This window comes from Bubalus bubalis, chromosome 1 (genome assembly GCF_019923935.1).
Source record: "Bubalus bubalis isolate 160015118507 breed Murrah chromosome 1, NDDB_SH_1, whole genome shotgun sequence".
NCBI classification, from domain to species: Eukaryota; Metazoa; Chordata; class Mammalia; order Artiodactyla; family Bovidae; genus Bubalus; species Bubalus bubalis.
In genome coordinates, this window is record NC_059157.1 from 122,207,224 (window position 1) to 122,230,286 (window position 23,063).

General features: G+C 38.0%; 1 protein-coding gene across 1 annotated transcript; it reads left to right on the plus strand.

Annotated features, from left to right (window-relative positions):
* Positions 1-224: 224 nt before the first annotated feature.
* Positions 225-21,221, plus strand: TMEM207 (transmembrane protein 207). Its single transcript, XM_006060986.3, has 5 exons — positions 225-388; positions 2,212-2,249; positions 12,263-12,307; positions 13,379-13,521; positions 20,943-21,221. Exons 1-5 carry the CDS (start codon positions 314-316, stop codon positions 21,089-21,091), a joined length of 450 nt encoding a protein of 149 aa, XP_006061048.1. The 5' UTR covers positions 225-313; the 3' UTR covers positions 21,092-21,221.
* Positions 21,222-23,063: the final 1,842 nt, after the last annotated feature.

Genomic DNA, 23,063 nt, shown 5'->3' on the forward strand with positions numbered 1-23,063 from the left:
ATGTGCTTGAATGTTTTAAGTTATTTTTGCAGCCAGCTAGTTTTACAGGTCAGCATGGCTAACCCTGGCTTTTAAGGGCTTGACAAACATTATCAAGATTCTGACCTTAAACTGAAATTCCTTGAACTCTCAGTACCTGTGAACTTGCACCTCAAATTTCTGCCCCTGGCATGTACTTAACCAGTCACAAAGAGCCAGCATTAATGACTACTCTGGCAGGAAGCATAACTTGTAGAAAAGTTAACAACTTCTGAGTAAGACGGAGATAAACACAGATGACAAACCGCTATCTTGAGCTGCTTGTCCTTTAAGTATGTTGAGATCCAGACTTTTAAGTGACACTTCAGTGATCTCAAAAGCAGGAATCTTGTGTCTGCCACTATTCCAGGTAACCAACTCTCTTTTGGGGAAATAATTTTCAAAGCTACTACTCTAAGGATCTGATTTGTAATAGATTTGTGATTTGGGTAACAACTCCTCTGATGTTTAGAAATTTCCTTTAGGAAAGCCTTATCAGAATCATATGACTAATTATATTTACTGGTTAAAGATAAAGAAAGCTGGTCATGGCATTATTCCTATGTCTTCTTTGTTTAATTTGATTGCTACTGAGATAATATGATGCAATTTAATCTTTGTTTAGCTTTGCTATGCCATAACATTTTTAAAAATCAGCAATGCTATTGACATAAAATGCTATGGTAGGATTAATTTAAGACATGTTTACTGTTGCCTGAAGCCATACTCGAAGCTCAATGACTTTTCAGTGCTGAAAAAGGCAGATGGAACCATCTTAGAGTTTATTTTGAAACCTTTGCTCTAGTGTTACTTGAATGCAATGTATCTGAAAGATTTAGGTCTGAAATATGTTAAGACTCCCTATTTCATGATGGGTCCAAAGCCTAACATTGGAAGTGAGGAGGCAATAATGTCACAGTGTGTACGTCTTGCTGGGATACAGCACACAAGACTAGGAATTGACTTAAGAATGAAATGCTGTCTTCATTTACCTGTTAAGCTAGATCCTAAAGCATTTCATCTACTCATAAACTTTCTTTATGGACAAAATAGGAATGTTTACTTTCCTCTCAGTTAGTATGCAAGTCTATTTGCTGCATTCTAGCAAAAGAGAGTACAAGTCATTTTCTGTGCTTATAAATTGTTCATTACCATGCTCTCTTATGGCCAATTCATGGCTCCATCTGCAACGCCACAAATCTCTGCCCAGATAAGCTTGGTGGAGTAAATATGAGGTGCTAAAGAAGATGAGCTCAGGATTAAGGGGAAAAAAAATTATATCTCACATGAAATTCCCGTCTATGATTTTAAATTTTCTAACTCCTTACTTGTATTGATATTTGTGTATTATGGTCCAGGAAAATAGAAGCTTCACTGACCTCATTAACATACTTTTAGGGGCTGCCTATGAATGACATTTAATGATTTTTCTCGTTATACTTGAAAAGGGTCTCAGTTCAGTAGAATAACAAATACACAAACAAATCCTTAGATAGTAGAACTTTCTTTCCTCTGTGATGTGTGTTGTTGTAACCTAGAAGACTCAATACAGAGGACTAAGATAATTGTGTTAGAATACTTATGGTTTGAGTCTTTCAAAGCAAAGCAATCAAGGTTATTAGCTTTTCCTTCTTCTTTGATAAACAGAGAAATGTAAATCTCAACAAAAATGTCAATGGAGCTTAGGTGGACCTTAGCCTTAGAGCAGTTAAAAATCACTCCTTCCTGCATATATTTAACATCCACTATCGCTAATGGGATGGACGTCACTCCAGTTTTCATGTGGGAAACTTGGTTCCTTCATGTGAAAATAATATTTACAAGTAATGACGCTCCTTCCTTTACCTAAAATTTGAAAGCAAAGCAAATGTACAAGGTGCACAAAAGCTCCTTAGAGAAACCAAAATCTGCCTATAGACAAAACAGTGTTTTCATACCCACCTCTGGTGGTGTGTAGGATAAGAATCTGGCTCATAATATATATCTCCTGTCATTGCTGAGCTGAAGTGTCTACCCAGAGATTTTTTTCAATTAAAATTCTGTGCGCCAATAGATTCTGCTACAGAGATTTTAATTAAAAAAAAAAAAAAAAAACGAAATGATATAAATCCCCATTGTCTCTAGGCCCTGTTTGTATTAAAGGATTAGACTGATGAAATGTTTGGATTTTATTGTTCTAAACATGTGTTTCAGTTGGTGCTATCGGACACACCATGTGAAGAAAATGAAATGTAAGTAAATAACAAAAAGCTCCACAGTTTTATTCAGCATTTTCAAAATCTGAAGACTAAAAATGTCTCAAGTCATTTGAGAAGCACAAAATGAGTTTCAAATGATCATTACAATTACTAGAGGAAAAAAAATACATTACTTTTAAATGCAAATGGCTCAGTTTTTCTAAAAGCAGAAAAGATGCACTTTCATTGTGGTCAGCTATGTTAAATAAAAATAAGGGGCCTCGTTGATTTCAAGGTATTTTTGCTCATTGTATTCTCCATCCTGGAGTTTTTAGATGTCCTTTAAGTTCATGTCTTCCTCTATGACTGCATCCACATGCGTTAAGACACAGAGATGACTGGAGACAGTTTTCTGGCTAATTTGGTTTCAACTATAAGCAAACAATGATCTAACCTAAATTATATTTCAAAGTGTTTTGATATAAGTTATGTAAATAATTGACTCAATTTTCTCATTTTTTTGTGCTATAGGCTTAATGCTTCTCAGAATTCTATTCTGGAAATGGGGAGAAGGTGTCATTAATAAAGCTGCTGCTGATTAATGATAACTATAACATACTGAGACTGGTGCAAGTGTCAGAAATCACTTCTGCCAAGTGCTGTCTTCTTCTGGGAGCAGTCCTCACTGCCAACTAGCTGTTTTAATTATCATTGTTACCCTCCAGGCTGGGGTTTTCGGGCCCTGTCTCCAGATTAAGAGGCCATGCTGGGTGGGATGCTTTCCTTGGCCCTGGAATCCTTCACCTGTTTTTGGTGGATCATCCCATTATTGATAATCTGCTTGTTAAGTATGTGCCTATCTTACAGTTACTGCATGTTTCTCCACTGCTGTTTCTTTGCACTGATATTGGACTTGCTTTTCCCTCTGTCTTCTGGGGTTGGTGACATAATGGACTTTTGACTATTGGTTTGTTTAATTTTGGACCTCGTGATTGTTTCATCTTGCCCTTTCATCTTCTGCTTTTGACCCAGAGTACTAGAATAATGAAAGTGTTTGTTTGTTTGTTTTTTGATCATGTTGCATGGCTTGCAGGATCTTAGTTCCCTAACCAGGGATTGAACATAGGCCCCCAGAAGTGGACATATGGAGTCCTAACCACTGAGAAGCAAGGGAATTCTCATTAGAATAAAGAAATTCTTAATTGGAAAAATCATAAGTGTTGAATCTAACTCTGTCATCAACATGACAGGAGAATATGGTATTGGAGAACTTAATATGCTAACTTTAGAATCACTGAGGCTACTAGCATATTTTTCAGGTGAAGAATTGAGACCCAAAGAGAGATAGTAACAAATTAACTACTGGACTTAAACTAGTACTTAAGTACAAAACTTTTGGCTACATCATTTTGTATTTGCATGTTATGAATATATTTGTCATTATTTAGTGGCTTCCCTAGTGGTGCAGTGGTAAAGAATCTGCCTGCCGGTGCAGGAGATGTAGATTCAATCTCTGGGTAGGGAAGATTCTTGGGAGGAGGGCATGGCAACCCCCTCCAGCATTCTTGTCTGGAAGATTCTATGAACAGAGGAACTTGGTGGACTACAGTCCATGGGGTCGCAAAGAGTCGGACACTACTGAGCACACACCCATTGTTTAATACCACTACTTTTGAATAAAAACAAACAAACAAAAAGACCCACTTCGGATATAATGAAAATTAGCAGAAAATAAAGACAGAGAAGGTAAGAAAGTGGTTGATTTTGTAGGGAGCTGGTAGAAGGTAAGTAAACACATTGAATGTATTGAAAATAGACACAGTATCTCAAATGTTTTGTCACCATAAGAAGGTGTTTGTGGGAATCTAGTATTAGTTCTATGTAAATTGTTTTTCAAACACAAGACAAATTTTTTTCTGATCAAACCTGCTCGATTTATTTTTATAATAGCATTTTAGTAGAAACAGCATGTTGCTAAGCTTTTGTATATAATTTAGATATTGTAAGTAATTTAATGTATGGAATAAAACATGACAGAGGTCCTTTGCATAGTTATACCTTTAATCTTCCCTTTTCCCAGAAATAACCAATATATTGATGTGCATGTGCATGCAAAAATAGATATTTTATGAAACATAAATAACCATAAGCATTCTATAAATTAATTGCATGAATACATTGCTGATGATAGTCTGCCGTATTACTGCGCTTGGGGAAGTTAAGTATTTTGCTCAAGAGTAAGCAAGTAAAGGGCAGAGCTTTGATCTGCGCTCACAAATGACTCCTGAGCCTGGGATTTTCACCATAAACCGCACTATGTATCCAGTATGTAGATAAAATTACACACCTGGTGGCACACCCGAGGGTGCACAATCCATCCATCCTTTCGGTGACTGTACAATTTACCAACCCGAAATTAATTAGGTCAGGTCACTAGATTCTGAGTGATATGATTAGGCACCCATCACTCCCCCAAATTATTGTAGCTAAATTTGATTCTAGCTTTTTGTTAAGGATGATCTTTACAAAAAGGACCCATGAAATTTGTTATTGCATTTACATTCTAACTAAGAGTGCTATGATAAACATTGCTCTTGTTCTTCAGTTCAGTTCAGTTCAGTTCACTTGCTCAGTCGTGTCTGAATCTTTGCGACCCCATGAATCGCAGCACACCAGGCCTCCCTGTCCATCACCATCTCCCGGAATTCACGCAAACTCACGTCCATTGAGTCGGTGATGCCATCCAGCCATCTCATCCTCTGTCCTCTCCTTCTCCTCCTCCTCCTGCCCCAATCCCTCCCAGCATCAGTCGTTTCCAATGAGTCAACTCTTTGCATGAGGTGGCCAAAGTACTGGAGTTTCAGCTTTAGCATCATTCCTTTCAAAGAACACCCCGGGCTGATCTCCTTTATAATGGACTGGTTGGATCTCCTTGCAGTCCAAGGGACTCTCAAAAGTCTTCTCCAACACCACCGTTCAAAAGCATCAATTCTTCAGCACTCAGCTTTCTTCACAGTCTAACTCTCACATCCATACATGACCACAGGAAAAACCATAGCCTTGACTAGACGGACTTTTGTGGGCAAAGTAATGTCTCTGCTTTTCAATATGCTATCTAGGTTGGTCATAACTTTTCTTCCAAGGAGTAAGCGCCTTTTAATTTCATGGCTGCAGTCACCATCTGCAGTGATTTTGGAGCCTGAAAAGATAAAGTCTGACATGATTTCCACTGTTTCCCCATCTATTTGCCATGAAGTGATGAGACCAGATGCCATTATCTTCGTTTTCTGAATGTTGAACTTTAAGCCAACTTTTTCACTCTCCTCTTTCACTTTCATCAAGAGGCTTTTTAGTTCCTCTTCACTTTCTGCTATAAGGGTGGTGTCATCTGCATATCTGAGGTTATTGATATTTCTCCCAGCAATATTGATTCCAGCTTGTGCTTCTTACAGCCCAGCAAAGAAATAGAGGAAAACAACAGAATAGGAAAGACTAGAGATCTCTTCAAGAAAATTAGAGATACCAAGGGAACATTTCATGCAAAGATGGGCTCCATAAAGGACAGAAATGGTATGGACCTAACAGAAGCAGAAGATATTAAGAAGAGGTGGCAGGAATACACAGAAGAACTGTACAAAAATGATCTTCATGACCAAGATAATCACGATGGTGTGATCACTCACCTAGAGCCAGACATTCTGGAAGGTGAAGTCAAGTGGGCCTTAGGAAGCATCACTATGAACAAAGCTAGTGGAGGTGATGGAATTCCAGTTGAGCTCTTTCAAATCCTGAAAGATGATGCTGTGAAAGTGCTGCACTCAATATGCCAGCAAATTTGAAAAACTCAGCAGTGGCCACAAGACTGGAAAAGGTCAGTTTTCATTCCAATCCCAAAGAAAGGCAATGCCAAAGAATGCTCAAACTACCACACAATTGCACTCATCTCACACGCTAGTAAAGTAATGCTCAAAATTCTCCAAGCCAGGCTTCAGCAGTACATGAACCGTGAACTTCCAGATGTTCAAACTGGTTTTAGAAAAGGCAGAGGAACCAGAGATCAAATTGCCAACATCCCCTGGATCATGGAAAAAGCAAGAGAGTTCCAGAAAAACATCTATTTCTGCTTTATTGACTATGCCAAAGCCTTTGACTGTGTGGATCACGATAAACTGTGGGAAATTCTGAAAGAGATGGGAATACCAGACCACGGGACCTGCCTCTTGAGAAACCTATATGCAGGTCAGGAAGCAACAGTTAGAACTGGACATGGAACAACAGACTGGTTCCAAATAGGAAAAGGAGTACGTCAAGGCTCTTGTTGTTAAACGCAGTCTATTTATGAAGCCCCATAGTTTGAATTTGTCTCTCATTTCTCTGGGGCTTCCCTGGTGGCTCAGATGGTAAAGAATCTGCCTGAAATGCAGGAGACCCAGGTTTGATCCCTGGATTGGGAGGATCCCCTGGAGAAGGGAATGACTATATCAGAAATAGTTGTGTGTGTAGTGAATAATGTTGCCTGTTTTTATTAATTTTAGAGAATGCTACATTACCAATTCTCTATTTTATCCTATTAACTGCTAGAAAGTTTAAACCAGATCTGAAGCTGAGTTCTAATTTTATATATGGGATTTACTACATTCAGTTTACAAAGTGATCTCACTCATGGCTTATTCTTTTTGTATGATACTATCTGAGGTCTCACTTTTCTTTTTCTATTTTTAATATTTTCTTGAAACATTTTGTAACATGGGATATTGAATGCACTCAGGCAGTACACCACACAGCAATATGAGGCTAGAACTGACTTTTACTATTCCCAGTTGCAGTGCTGCATGGTAGTAAGAGAGACATGGGCTCCAGAGCCAGACCATTTGGCTTAAAGCCTGCCTCTGGCCCTTCTAACTGGGTTATCATGGACAAGTTACTTAACCTCTTTATGACTGAATTGTATCAATTGTAAAGTGAGAATTACAATAGTGTGATACTACTTTGTATAATTTTAAGTTTGAAAGTGAGTTAATTCACATGAAATTATATAACTGTTGGTTTAGAAAAATGCCTAGCATAGGAAATTATGGATAATTCTAGTAGCGGAGCCAACGGAACAACTCTGAGCTTTTCGTCTATTTATCAAATTAATGAATTTGTAATTAATCTTAGGTCCACAGATTCTCAGCACTGATAAGAAAATTAAGATTGGCTGTATCCCCAAATAAGAAGTATTTTAAAAGAGAAGTAGGTGCCAAAGGAGATAATTTTTGTCTTTACAGAGCAGGAATCCTCTCCACATATCACAGTAGGACACAAGAGGTTCTGAAAGGGACAGAAATTATCTCCTCTGACCCCTACTTCTTTTTTAAACTTTTTATTTTGTATTGGGGGTACAGCTGACTAACAGTATTGTGATAGTTTCAGGTGAACAGCAAAGGGACTCAGCTGTACATATACATGTATCCATTCTCCCCCAAGCTTCCTTTCCATCCAGGCTGACACAGCATTGAGCAGAGTTCCATGTGCTATACAGTAGGTCCTTGTTGGTAATGCATTTTAAATATAACAGAGTTTACATGTCTATCCCAAACTCTAAAACTATCCCTTTCCCTCTGGCAACCATAAGTTCATTCTGTAAATCTTTGTGTCTCTCTTGTAAGTAAGTTCATTAATATCATTTCTTTTCAGATTTTGTGTTTAAAGGATGTCATTCAGTATTTCTCCTTCTCTGTCTGACTTACTTCACTCAGTATGACAGTCTCTAAGTCCATCCATGTTGCTGCAAATGGCATTGTTTCATTCTTTTTTATGGCTGAATAATATTCCATTATATATATAAATCGCATCTTCTAAAACCATTTGTCTCTTGATGGATACTTAGGTTGATTCCATGTCTTGGCTGTTGTAAACAGTTCTTCAATGAGCATTGGGGTACATATATCCTTTTCGGTCATGTTTTTCTCTGGATATATGCCAAGGAGTGGGATTGCAGTGTCATACAGTAGCTCTATTTTTAGCTTTTTAAGGAACCTCCATACTGTTCTCCATAATGGCTGTACCAATTTACATTTCCACAAACAGTGTAGAAGGGTTGACTTCTTTCTACACCCTCTCTAGCATTTATTGTTTGTGGACTTTTTGATGATGACCATCCTGGCTGGTATGAGATGATATTGTAGTTTTGATTTGCATTTCTCTAATAACATGAATGTTGAACATCTTTCCATGTGCCTCTTGGCCATCTGTATGTCTTCTTGGAGAAATGTCTGTTTAGGTCTTCTGCCCATTTGTTTATTGGGATGTTTGGATGTTGTTAAGCATCATGAACTGTTTGTACATTTTGGATATTAATCCATTTTCTGTCACATCATTCTAAAATATTTTCTCCCAATATGTGGGCTGTATTTTTTTGTTTTGTTTATTGTTTCCTTTGCTGTGCAAGCCTTTTGAGTTTAAGTAGTTCTCATTTGTTTATTTTTGTTTTTATTTCTATTATTCTGGAGGTGGATCAAAAAAGATATTGCTGTGATTTATGTCAGAGAAGATTCTGCCGATGTTTCTCCCTAGGAGTTTTATAGTGTCCAGTCTCACATTTGGGTGTTTAATCTATTTGAGTTTACTTTTGTATATGGTGACACCTACTTCTAGAAGGTTCTGGTTATTGAAAGTGTCTTCCTTAAACATTATAATCTGCTCTAACTTCTCTTGCATTTTTTTTTTCTTTTTGACATTCTCATCTGAATTTGAATAAGCATAAATAAATCTCCTTGCAAGGAGATACAACCAGTCCATCCTAAAGGAGATCAGTCCTGGGTGTTCATTTGAAGGACTGATGCCAAAGCTGAAACTCCAATACTTTGGCCACCTCATGTGAAGAGTTGACTCATTTGAAAAGACCCTGATGGTGGGAAAGATTGAGGGCAGGAGGAAAAGGGGATGACAGAGGATAAGATGGTTGGATGGCATCACTGACTCAATGGACATGGGTTTGGGTGGACTCTGGGAGTTGGTGATGGACAGGGAGGCCAGGAATGCTGCGGTTCATGGGGTCGCAAAGAGTTGGACATGACTGAGCGACTGAACTGAACTGAAATAAATCTCTGAGTAACAACTTTGTTTAAGAAAATGTAACTTTTCCTACACTGAAAATTTTGCACCTAAATTTGAGTATTTAAAATATTGCTACTGTTCAGATGCTATTTTATTTTTTAAGAACTCAAAAATTTCTATTTAAAAATTAAACTTGAGAAAGACATGGAAATGATGGTAGGGAGGGAGTGAAAAGACCTATATTCTAATTTAAGCTCTTTGGTCAGCTGGTGACCTTCCCACTTTTTTTTCCCACAGTGAAAAATCACAATGCACAGTGAAAAAATCCTACGGGTGAAATAAATGATCCCAAAGGAGCTTGCAATTGTGAAATTATATGATCACTTTGCATTTCTCCAGCTAACTGCTTTCTGACCATTTTATTGCTATTAGTAACTTCAACAATGTGTGCACAGGGTCAGAAAGAGGAAGTAAAGTAAATAAGTTTGGATAATTGATAGCACTTGAAAAAATATTAATTGGCTCAAATATTAGAACTAAGAAATTAAATGAGGTAGTTAATATTTAGAATTGGCATTTCAATAAGCATATGATCTATTTTTAAAGGTAAGAAGAGAAGCAGATTTATACATAGAGGAAGATGAAATAATCCATTCTCTCTGGTTATAAGCTTACATTTCAAGATTGAAAACCAAGAATCTTGTGCTCTATTTTTGAATCAGGATACCAATAAAATTTTCCTACATCCATTTTGAAAGTGGAATACTACATTCAATTATATATATATATATATATATTATACTATTTATAAAATTTATGGCTACAAAAATGATGCATGTACATTACAAAAATTCAAAGAATATAGAATGTTAAAAAAAATTAAGTGCCTCACAATACCATCTTCAAAATAAGCAGGCATTGTTAGTAACTTGGTGTATACATGACCCCATGGACTGTAGCTTGCCAGGCTCCTCTGTTCATAGAATTATCCACACAAGAATACTGGAGTGGGTAGCCATTCCCTTTTCCAGGGTATCTTTCCTACCCAGGAATTCAACCTGGAGTCTCCTGCATTGCAGGAGGATTCTTTATCATATGAGCCATCAGGGAAGCCCCATATCTATACATACTAACTGTATAATACCGATTTAGTGAAATCAGTGTATTTGTGCAAAAGAAAATATACAAAGTAGAACTGAGATCTTTGCATTATTTTATTTAACAAAGCTTTCATTGTAAATATAATCTATATTCTCTTTAATGAATGGACAATATTTCTTTACAAGGATGTGCCACTAATTATTTGTAAAATCCTTGATTGATCTCTTATCTTAGGATGCTTTTTAAACTCACACTTCAGTTCCCATTTTTTTCCTCTGTCATTTGAACTTATGTACTTGACTAAACCCTCTAGGTGCCCCCCTAAAAAATTCTTGTTATTTAAGTTTGACTTTTGTCTTAAACATTTGCAATAAAAATTTTAAATTGACACTTCACATGTGTTAAAAGTCATTTCTGAATACTATAATGATAAACATGACACACTGCCTCCTTAGAGATGCTGGGAGCAATAAATTAGCTGACATTTATGAATGCTTTCAAGTTGAAAAGTATTGAGTGTTATTTTAACAAAGATGATTAAGTATAGCTCATCTCAGAAGTTACCAGGCTGTGATGAACAGTTTTCCACTGTTTAATCTCAGAATACTTTAACAGCATCATCTACACAAGGGCGTGAAAAAGGTCCATCAGTAAAAGTACATTCAGTGCACCTGTCTGACATAGAAAGGGGCTCTAAAATGAATAGCACTTAAATGTCTATCCCTGGGGAGTTAAACCTCCTTAAAATTGCACTATGGACTTTGGCTTTGTATCACCTTTTAAATGTTAATTCAAGAATGATTGAGTTGTGCCTAGATACACAAGTAGTTTGACCATCCTGAAAATCAACTTCTAACTCCTTGGTAAATGGTATGTGTGACCACAGACACTCATTTTCCTTTTATTATAATTGCTTTATCCTACCAAGTTATTGGGCTTCCCTCATAGCTCCGTTGGTAAAGAATCCGCTTGCAATGCAGGAGTCACTGGTTCTATTCCTATGTCCAGAAGATCTACTGGAGAAGAGATAGGCTACCCACTCCAGTATTCTTGGGCTTTCCTTGTGGCTCAGCTCGTAAAGAATTTGACAGCAATGTGGGACACCTGGGTTCAATCCCTGGGTTGGGAAGATCCCCTGAAGAAGGGAAAGGCTACCCACTCCAGTATTCTGGCCTGGAGAATTCCATGGACTCTATAGTCCATGGGGTTGCAAAGAGTGGTATATGACTGAGCGACTTTCACTTTCAACCAGGTTGTAGGCCTTCTATTCCTTACCAAGATATTAAAGGTTAATAGAGATCATGAACTTTCCCTGGAGAATTTGCATTCTGAAGAATTCTAAGTCTCTGAATAAACAGAATACTGGAACGATTATCTACCTAATACTAAATACCTATGACATGTTGACTCATTGGAAAAGACCCTGATGCTGGGAAGGATTGGGGGCAGAAGGAGAAGGGGACGACAGAGGATGAGATGGCTGGATGGCATCAGGGACTCGATGGACATGAGTTTGGGTAAACTCCAGGAGTTGGTGATGGACAGGGAGGCCTGGTGTGCCGAGATTCATGGGGTTGCAAAGAGTCAGACATGACTGAGTGACTGAACCGAACTGAACTGATGACATGTTAGTTCTGGAAAGTAGTTACTACCACCTCAATGCATAACAGTATTTATAACTCTAGAATCAACCCTATTACAATGAAATTATCTGTCTATGTTTCTGACAGATTCACAATTAGCTGTATTTTCAGTGCCTTAAATGAAGTGGACATACAGTAAATATTTGTTTAATTATGCTGGGGGGTGCAGTGAGCAGGTGATTGTGGGGGAAACAGGTGTGGTCAGAAAAAATACTGTAGTCCAGAAGAATAAGCTTTGTCAATCTAGAGATCCAGCACTGACTGCTCTTCCTTTATCACCAGGTGCATAAACTATAAAGATCGTTACACAAATGGCTGGTATATCTGGTAAGGACATCCCCAATTTGTGCTATAAAATCTTTGGTGGTATATACATACTCCTTTTCCTAAGTAATTGAGATAGCATATGAAATCATACAGCTTAAGAAAACTTTAGGGGTCATGTGGATTAACATACATAGAAACATCAGCTTCAGGTCATTTTTCAGTGTTTACTTAAACACTTCCTGTGACAGGAAACTGACTATTTTTAAGAATGATAATTTACTCCCAAGTTGGATATTTTTAAAGGTGAAATCTTTCTCCTGAAATCTTTCAAAATGGCCCATCCACCGATTTTAGTTCTTGCCTTAAACTTTCAGAATAAGACCAAAAGAAAGTTGTTATAAATTTCTAAATCTTGGCTTCTGTATTTTTCAAACTAAACATTGAAGTTAGTGGTTAGTTCCTCAAAGACAGAAACCCTATCTTGTCAACCTTTGAATCCCCACCTCCAACATCTAAAATCTATTTGGTCACTTACATTCTAGAAGATGGTGCAGTGGTAAAGAATCTGCCTGCCAATGCAGGAGACACAAGAGACGTGGGTTTCATCCCTGGGTTGAGAAGATCTCCTGGAGTAGGAAATGACAACCCACTCTAGTATTCTTGCCTGGGAAATTCAATGAACAGAGGAGCCTGTTGGGTTATAGACCATGGGGTCACAAAGAGTCAGACCTGACTGAGCGAGTGCACACACACCCCCCCCACACACACACTTATACACACACACATACATACTTACACACACACTAGTTGAATGAATGACTGGATAACTGAATGGAAGCAATAATGGATGAATGTAAGGAATTAAAATGCTGCTTCTTTGAACAAATCTCCAACTTCTAAAGAGGAAACAATTACGATTGCCTGGCAAGACTGCCTCACTCTGAGCTCAGAGAAGATTCCAGAGTAGGTGAAAGTGTATGAGAGATAATGGGGGTTTGTTTAAGGAATTTGGCCTCACAGATTCCTTACAGCTGGGCTTGCTGAGTTTTTGTACCTTTCCAGGAAGTAGCAGGAGCTCTTAACTTTGAGGCATGTTCCATCTCACTCTTCCCCTGCTTTCTCTGGCGTCAGGTTCTTGCTGCTGATTTTCCTGGTGGCTCTTCTCTGTGGAACAGTGATCTTCTGCTTCCAGTGCTGCCTGAGGAGACTCAAAAATGGTCCCCAAAGACGCACCATGGCTGTTTTTGCTGCTGGAGACTTGGACTCCGTTTGCGGTAAGCTGTTTACACACTTCTAGATGTCCTCTTTGGAAACCTTATAGTTTTGTGTGAGTTGAAAAGTTAATCTATGAAAAACAAATTTGTAAACATAGAACAAGATATAGTTTACTGAGGACTCAAAGGCATGCACTGGGGAGAGAGTCTAAATGAGAAAACTTCAAAAGACTCCAAAAAAAAAAAAGAAAAATTGTTTCCTGGGAAAGTGACTCAGAGTTGAGTATGGGAACAGAACCTAAACCTAAACATTAAGTCAACAAGCAGAAGGGAAAAGGTACACAGGACTGGCCACTCCAGGTGAAAGCAGAGTTTAAGGTACAGAAGAGTATCTCTGGGCTTTTGATGTCCATCTTTCACCTTGTGTTCATTTATGAAGCTTGCCATGCCTCACTTACTGGCAATAATATCGAATAATGCTTTTCAGATTGTCTGCTTCCATTGCAGAGCCTGAAATACTTTGGATTGTGTGAGTGAGTGTCAGTACTCATGTCCTTTCTCTCCAGACACATTGGCAGTCTCCTGATCCTCCCTGCTCCCCACATCCACTCCCAAACCCTGTCCTTTCTATTATTTTTTTAGTGTGCATTAAGAGGTAAGAAATGGAGAAAATTGTGGTCTTGAGTTATTTGTAATTTCCAGCCTCAGCTTTAAGTAGAAAAATGACAGTTTTGTGATTTCTGAGAGGTGACAATTGACAGTTTATAGCTTCACATTAAGCGTTGTCCTCATCCAGAGATTGTCTGTTATGAGATTTTCCTTCTAAGGCACTACATTGTATATTACAGTTGCCTCAAGAGTGCTTGGTAGAAACTAACAGCTGCCCTTCAAAACTTGGGTCAGCATAAGATTTTCAACAGAGAGAGTGGGAGATATCCTGGAAAAACTCACAGCTAAATAGAAAGTGGGGTAAAAATAAACTAAAGTGTTTTAATCTCAAAACTCAGTATTAAGATTTAGTGATTGGATTCACTGTTGACTTCTTTTTAAAGTTATTATTTAATAGGGAAACACATTGTTAACTTGAAAAATGATTATTTGGGAAAGGATAATTAAGGTTTCCAATGAAAATAGCTTTTTCTTCTAAAATCAGCAGCACTTTCCACTGAGTGTATAGAGAAATAGGGTCATGACCTTCAACCAAAATATGTTAGTCAAAGGGATCAACGTGGTCACATTGGTCTATTTTTCTTTATCTAACAAGAGGTATTCAATAAATAAACACACAACTATGTTTCTTCCACCTTAACTTGAGCTACTACAGAGGAGAACCTGCACTGGTCTTCTTAGCCATTCTCTCACTCTGAAGTGTTAAAACAAAACAAAACAAAATCTGTTTTTAATTTTTGGTAAATAGGCTACCCAGTTATACTGTTACAACTTTTCAGGCAGTTTATGTGCCACAGTTAAATCCCAATTTATCTAATATTTTTATATTTCCTGGATGATGGTTTACATACATGCTTTTGAATTTTCTGAACTTCCCTGACAGGTATGAATGTGAGAAAAAGGAGTCAAGACTGTGATAATGCTTCACAAGTTAATTTACACCGACAAAGTACTAAGCACTAGGTCAGGGGTTTCACAGATACTATCTCTAATTCTTAAAATACCAACTCAGAAAAGTGGCTATTACTTCCTTTAGAGGATGTTATCTACTTTTCTCACTCTGCTGTATAAATATACCCCATAAATCTCTGTTGCAGGTCAACTAATATACTCCAGATTTTCCAGGATTGAGGATAATGAGCAATGAAAAGTTACGTAGGGCACACATGGCAAAGGATCAGACACGACTGAGAATCAGTACAGTCACACACACACACACACACACACACGGCTAGTCACCTCATTCCTGGACACTAACCACAGCCTTATATCTTGAACCACCAGATATTTCCATTGGGTGATTCCTCAGTGGTGGGTTTCGCTGTCCAGAACCCTCATTTCCTTCTTCATTCTCTTCCTCATTCTATCTTTTGCTTCTTAATCCCTGGGGTGTAGCTTTGACTCTTGTTTTTTGCAAGAACATTTAAACTCTTTTTCACCTTAAATGGCATTACCAAGTTCACTTCTGTTGATGTGCATTGTAAAGAACACGTTCAGTTGCCTCTTTTGGTTTATTTCTATCCTCACCTATGGTGATTTTCCCATCCACTACCTGTCTCCCATCCTGTCCTATGGATGTTCAGGGTGGCTATATAGGTAGAGAATCACCATTCACATCGTCTTTGATGTGGATGTGGCTCCCAGACTTATGCTTCTTGCCATTCTTATTTTTACTCTCCAAAACAAAACACAAACAAATAGTTCAGGAAGTGGTATTCTCTGTGATCTCTAGTCATTGGTCGTCGGTTGGTTTAATTGCTAAGTCATGTCTGACTCTTGCATCTCTATGGACTGTAGCCCGCCAGTCTCCTCTGTCCATGGGATTTCCCAGATAAGAACACTGGAGCAGATTGCCATTTCCTTCTCCAGGGGACCTTCCAACCTAGGGATCAAACCCACATCTTCTGCATTGCAGGCAGCTTCTTTACCCCTGAGCCACCACGGAAGCCCCAAGTCACCTCTTCTTAACTAGTAATTTCTGGAATTAAACTCCAGGGAGCTAATGTTATAAGGAAATCTGACACCCAGACCCACACCCAATTTCCTTTCTCCGCTGAATTCTCATTATACTTACACTTCTGCAGACAAATATCCTCCCTATCTAATATTTCCTTAAAAGGAGGTACTTTCCAAAAGAGAAGTGAGGGAAATACTAAAGGATTTTTTTTTTTTTTATTGCTGAGAGGGAAGTAAGAGCCAAACCACAGCCTGCTTTCACAGTCCCACAAAACTTTGTGCTCCCAGGTTGGAGCTAAGTCCACTACTGCTGGGTTTTCCCGTCTACACTGCAGGTTATGAGTTTGTGCTTCTGAGTCTTCCCTGTAGCCACTGTTCAGAAGCAGGAGAGGAAAATGAGAACTTGTTTGCAAACTACTGGTGATATATTAGAATATGAAATAAGGTTCCTGGACTCCCTGCTACCCCTTGATCAAAAGGGGGCAGATAGGACTTTCCTCCTGAATATAGAATGTAGGAAATAAGTCATCTAAAGCATTTCAATGATGAGATGAGATTTTATATATATGCCCCAGGTTCCTCTAAGACTTTCATTTTATTTCTTCAAAATTTATTTCATGTTATTACCATATTCTTCTGAATATATTAGTTGAAATAGTTCTGCTCTTCTGACCTGAGGGTCAGAGGTTTGACGTTCAAGATACCATGAAATCTGCCCTCAAATGAGAAGAGCAAAGAGAGTAATTTTGACAGACTCTCAGAGCCTGGAGTGGAGTGAACTTTACTGATGTTGAAATATATAAAATAGGAAATTTCTCGCTGGCAATTTCTGACAATATTACATGACTCTGGTTGTCAATTATCTTGATTAGAAATATTTAAAGGAGGAAGGAAAATACTTGGCTCAGGAATCCTTGTAAAATATGTTTAAGGAAGGCCTCACCAGTTCAGCCCATCACAGTGATGAGACTTCTGTCTGGAAAAGTCCTTAGGAATCTCAGCCAAACACCAAGGCCTTAAAAGAATCTTCTAAACCAATAATCACACCTTTTCACAATTCTATGTTGACTCAGGGCTCAGATTTGTTTTCCTTCCCCTCTGAAATGGTCTAATGTTTCCATGTCATAATGTGTTATGATGAAGCTCTTTGTGCACCAATAAAAGAATTAATTCTTCTGATACTCCAGCAGAGGGTAAGGAGGAAGAGAAGGTATTGCTAGAGAAAGAGGAGGAGGAGGACCAGAATAGAGTCAAGGAAGTGGAGGGGGAAAGGAAGAAAAAAGAGCTAGAGGAGAAGCAGAGTCACCTCTCCTGAGACACTCATCCTGGCTTGGCTCCTCCTCGGGCTGATCTCCTGGATAATGCTGCATTTCAACTATCCAATCTCCCTGGTTCCATTTCTTCTGCAATTTCAGAAATAATCTTACCTTTTTCTTATTTCAAGGCAAATAGAAATACTAGTCTTCCAGCAATGATTAAATGTGAATGCTCCAATTTGGGAAGGGGAGAAGGGACTGGGCAGTCAGGCAAGAAGCTGATCCTTACACACTCTATTCTCCTCTCTCCTCCCCTCCCCCAGAATCCTATCTTATTTAGGAATGCTTTTTGAAATGTCATTTTCCTATGCCTTGTGTTCTACACGTAAATATTCTGGGACTCATTGTGGGAAAGGAATGAGAGTCATTCACAAGCTGTCATGGATGGGCATGATGATAGTAACGACTCCTGTTTACTGAGCACTTATCATGTGTCACATTCCGGGCTACTCCTTGACATCTCTCATCTCCTTTATTCTTCCTTACAGCTCCATTAACAGTTCACTGTCATTCTGAGCACTGAAAATGAGGGAACAAAGGCACTTAGAGATTAGGGACAGAGTGGATGGTAGAATGGTGACTCAAATTCAGGCAATCTTAGTCACCCCCAAGTGAGAGAACAGAATGATATAAAAAGGATACAGAACAGAAAGAATAAGAAAGGCATTTTCAAATGAACCAAGTCCATTAGAGTGACTCTTAATGACTCGGGGAATCTGAACTCCGGGTATAAAAAATTAGCAGTGAGTGTATTGGTTTTACAAAATCAAACAACAAACTGTTATCTTCACCAACAGTTGTCAAAATCATAGAATTTTTGTAAGCATTTTTAACTAAGCTCTCTCAGGTTCCTAATTTGTCAAAAGGTAAAAATAATGCCTGTTTCCCTCCCAATCACATGATATTGTATGTAAACATGCTTTGAAAAAAAAATTGAGAAGTGACATGTGTTCAATTTTACCAAAGCTGTCTGAGCTTAATTCTGTTTATCATATGAATACCCTATGGTCGTCATAAGTTTAAGAGCAATGGGCAAATCTGTAGTAAGGAAATAATAATAAACCTTTTCTAACATAAAGAGCAAGTGTCAATATCTTGCTGCCTGGAGCATGACACTAATAATGACCCTGGTGGATATAAATTCAAGCTAATATTTATTTTGAATAATCCTGGTCAACCACTACAGATACAAAGATAGCCAAGTTACCTCTGACTCTGTATCGGATTTGCTGGAAGCAGCTCATCTGGAAAATGGGCAGTGCTTACTAATTGTATCCACAAAGGAGGGAAATACTGAGGCAAGTCTACTTTGCCAGTGTTAACTCTTTTTATCAAGACATTTGGACTAACCTACATCATTCTAAACTTCCTAAATATTCAAGGCTCTAACTACAAGAAAGTTTTGTTTTTAATAAGAAAGTTTTCATTCAGTAATCTCTGTGCCATTAACCTTAATAAGAATAATGATTAAACCATTATTTAAACATTAAAATAAAAAAGTTTGGGAAATATTACTGTCAATAAAGGAAAATGCGTGCATACTCCTAGCATAGTGCAGTTCTTAATATATAATAATGCTAATGATAATACTTTGATCACTTGATGAGAAGAGCCAACTCATTGGAAAAGACTCTGATGTTGGACAAGATTGAGGGCAGGAAGAGAAGAGGGCCACAGAGGATTAGACAGTTGGATGGCATCACTGACTCAATGAGTTTGAGCAAATTCCTGGAGCTCGTGATGGACAGGGAGGCCTGGTGTGCTACAGTCCTTGGGGTCCACAAAGAGTTGGACACGACTAAGCGACTAAACAACAACAACAACAAAATGCTAATATCACTACTGATAACAGTGACAGTCAACTTTAATGCATGTCAGGCTTTGTTTTAAGCACGTTACATTCATTTAGCCTTGCTTTTACAGATATTGCACAAGAGTAAGCTGAGGTGTAAAAACGTGTAATAAGTTAGCATTAGGTTATTCAATTAAATAAATTAACTCCTTAAGGAAAGTGTTGAACCAGGTGAGATTTATATTCTACATATGGCTCTACTCTTTACATATTACATTAATATTTAAATTATTATACTTTGTCCTGTGAACCAGTGAGATACAAAATAAAGCAAATACAAATATACGGAAATTCATGATTCTAAATAAATAAAATGCACTCCAAAGCAATAATTTTGATTAATTTACATATGGATTCCACTGATACAGCTATTGCCTTTTATGTAACTACTGGGAGTCATTTTAATAATTGTGGCTTGTTCTTTGAAATCTCCTTGATGGTATAGAATCTTAATCCTTTAAGGAAGGGGTCATCACCCAGAGGGATGGTATGAGGAGGGAGGAGGGAGGAGGATTCAGGATGGGGAACATATGTATACCTGTGGCGGATTCATTTTGATATTTGGCAAAACTAATACAATTATGTAAAATTTAAAAATAAAATAAAATTAAAAAAAAAGGAAAGGGTCATCAAACTTTTTGTATTAAAGTCAGACGAGAAATATGTTTGGCTTTGCAAGCATACGATCTCTATGGGGACTACTAATTTCTGCAATTATAGTAGAAAAAGCAGCCAAAGGCAATATGAAAATGAATGGACATGATAGTGTTACAATTCATTTTAATACACAAAAACAGTCAAAGGTTAGTTTAAGGGTGTAATTTTTTCTTTAAAGGTGAATTTATGGCTGTCATGAATTTATGTTATGTTATTGATATGGGAAGAAGCAGTCAAATTATTCCCAGAAATGTAAAGACCTTGTGAAAAAAAGGAAAACAATATAGATAAATGACTATAAAGTATTACTATTGATTTCCTGTGTGACTCTAAAGCAGTCTTTCAGGCCAATACTAATAAAAGATTTCCCAAAAACCTATTGGAATAAGTGCATAATCTCTCAAGGTGATCAGTTTAAGGAAGAAAATGCATGTCTTTTATATTGGATGGTTTGTAGTGTGCCTAATCTAAGTCAAGACCTTTAATTTCAAATTTTAAAATTTAAGAATGCTTTTTGCTAATTGTAATTATATATTTTAATTACAAACTTCTCACAACTTAGTATTTTTACTATGCATCATTGACAAATGTTGTAATTCATTAATTGCATTAGTTGCAGTTTACAAAACATACACATGAAAGGATGAAGTTCAGATGTAATACTTTAATGTTTCTAATGAGATTGCATATCTCATGATGGGAGCATTAGCTAAAATGCCATTAGAGTTTACAGGAATCTTGTCTTCTGATCTACCAAAAGGGATATTTCTTCTAGTTTCAGCTGTTAAATTGTAAATGCTTCTTGATGGCTTAGTCAATGATGGCCTAATCAGTACATGAGAGCAAATTTTCTTGCTATAATGACTAAAATATCACAGCAGAGAGTGAGATGATTGTAAATTTTTTCTCAAGGGTACAAATAATTTTCTGTTGCTCCAGTGATCCAAGAAATGCCAGATTTTATTAGGAAGCTCATGTGCTTCTGTTTTATGCTGACTAGAAAGATTATGCCTCTACTTTTCTCTTTCCAGGGACAGAAGCAGCTGTGACTCCAACTGTTGGAATGCACCTTCACACTCAAAACCCTGAACTGTTTCGTGTTCCCTGTTTTGGAGTTTTAGGCTCCCCACCTCCATATGAAGAAACTAAAATCAAGCCGAGTTCAGATCTAGACTGCTAAGTGAAATGATTAGAAATATTTAAAATTCCAAAACATACAATTTAGGAACAATTCTTTCACTTGGTGAGAATTCCTGGAGATTAGTTAATGTAGTCTTAAAAAGTACAAATAAATGAATATAAGAAAAGAATTTTGGGCATGGAAATGTTTCTGTAGTCAACTAGTGGACTCTAGTTATATCACTGTTGCTTTATAATATTATCTTACAAATTAAGTTTCTTGATGTAATCCAATAGGCAGTAATTAACATAAGGAGTGGCTTCCATTAAGTTTAGAGTTCCACTCTAGAATATGTCACAGATTTCTCTGCCTCAATCTCTGTTTTAACCTGACCTCTTCCCTGATATGGGGTCAATAAAATTATTGTCATTTAACAGTGACCCACAATAAACTGTGGAAAATTCTGAAAGAGATGGGAATACCAGACCACCTGACCTGCCTCTTGAGAAACCTATATGCAGGTCAGAAAGCAACAGCTAGAACTGGACTTGGAACAACAGACTGGTTCCAAATAGGAAAAGGCTATACATTGTCATCCTGTTTATTTAACTTATATGCAGAGTACATCATGAGAAACGCTGGGCTGGAAGAAGCACAAGCTGGAATCAAGATTTCCAGGAGAAATATCAATAAACTCAGATATGGAGATGACGCCACCCTTATGGCAGAAAGTGAAGAACTAAAGAGCCTCTTGAAAATGAAAGGAGAGTGAAAAAGTTGGCTTAAAGGTCAACATTCAGAAAACTAAGATCATGGCATCTGGTCCCATCACTTCATGGCAAATAGATGGGGAAACAGTGGCAACAGTGGCAGAATTTATTTTGGGGGGCTCCAAAATCACTGCAGATGGTGACTGCACCCATGAAATTAAGATGCTTACTCCTTGGAGGGAAATCTATGACCAACCTAGACAGCATATTAAAAAGCAGAGATATTACTTTGCCAATAAAAGTCAATCTAGTCAAGGCTATGGTTTTTCCAGTAGTCATGTATGGATATGAGTGTTGGACTATAAAGAAAGCTGAGCACCAAAGAATTGATGCATTTGAACTGTGGTGTTGGAGAAGACTCTTGAGAGTCCCTTGGACTGCAAGGAGATCCAACCAGTCCATCCTAAAGGAAATCACTCCTGAGTGTTCATTGGAAGGTCTGATGTCGAAGTTGAAACTCCAGTACCTTGGCCACCTGATGTGAAGAGCTGACTAATTTGAAAAGACCCTGATGCTGGGAAAGATTGAAGGTGGGAGAAGAAGGGGACGACAGAGGATGAGCGAGTTGGATGGCCTCACTGAGTCAATGGACATGAGTTTGGATAAACTCCAGGAGTTGGTGATGGACAGGGAGGCCTGGTGTGCTGCAGTCCACGGGATCACAAAGAGTCAGACATGACTGAGTGACTGAACTGAACTGAGCAGTGACCCAAACAGAGTGTCATACTTGTCCAGATCCAGAGTCAGAAAGATAATGTTTGAATTAGGGTCAGGGAGAGAGCAAGAAGAAGGGCCATTTGGAGTTGAAGGGTGAAAGATGAGTGAAGAGTATGATTAAAGTTCAAGGAGCTGTATGTCACAGTCTGAGGAAATAGAAAGTGTTGATAGAAGCTGAAGGACATTTCTTAACTGTGCATCCATGCATGCTAAGTAGCTTCAGTTTTGTCTGACTCTGAGACCCCACGGACTGTAGCCAGTCAGGCTCCTTTGTCCGTGGGAATCTCTAGGCAAGAATACTGAAGTGGGTATCCATTCCCTTCTCCAGGTTATCTTCCCAACCCAAGGATCAAACCCATGGGGCACATGTAATCCCATGATGTGGAGAAGCAGAGGCTCCAGTTTTATTCAGTTCAGTTCAGTTCAGTCGCTCAGTCGTGTCCGACTCTTTGAGACGCCATGAACCGCAGCATGCCAGGCCTCCCTGCCCATTACCAACTCCCAAAGTTTACCCAAACTCATGTCCATTGAGTCGGTGATGCCAT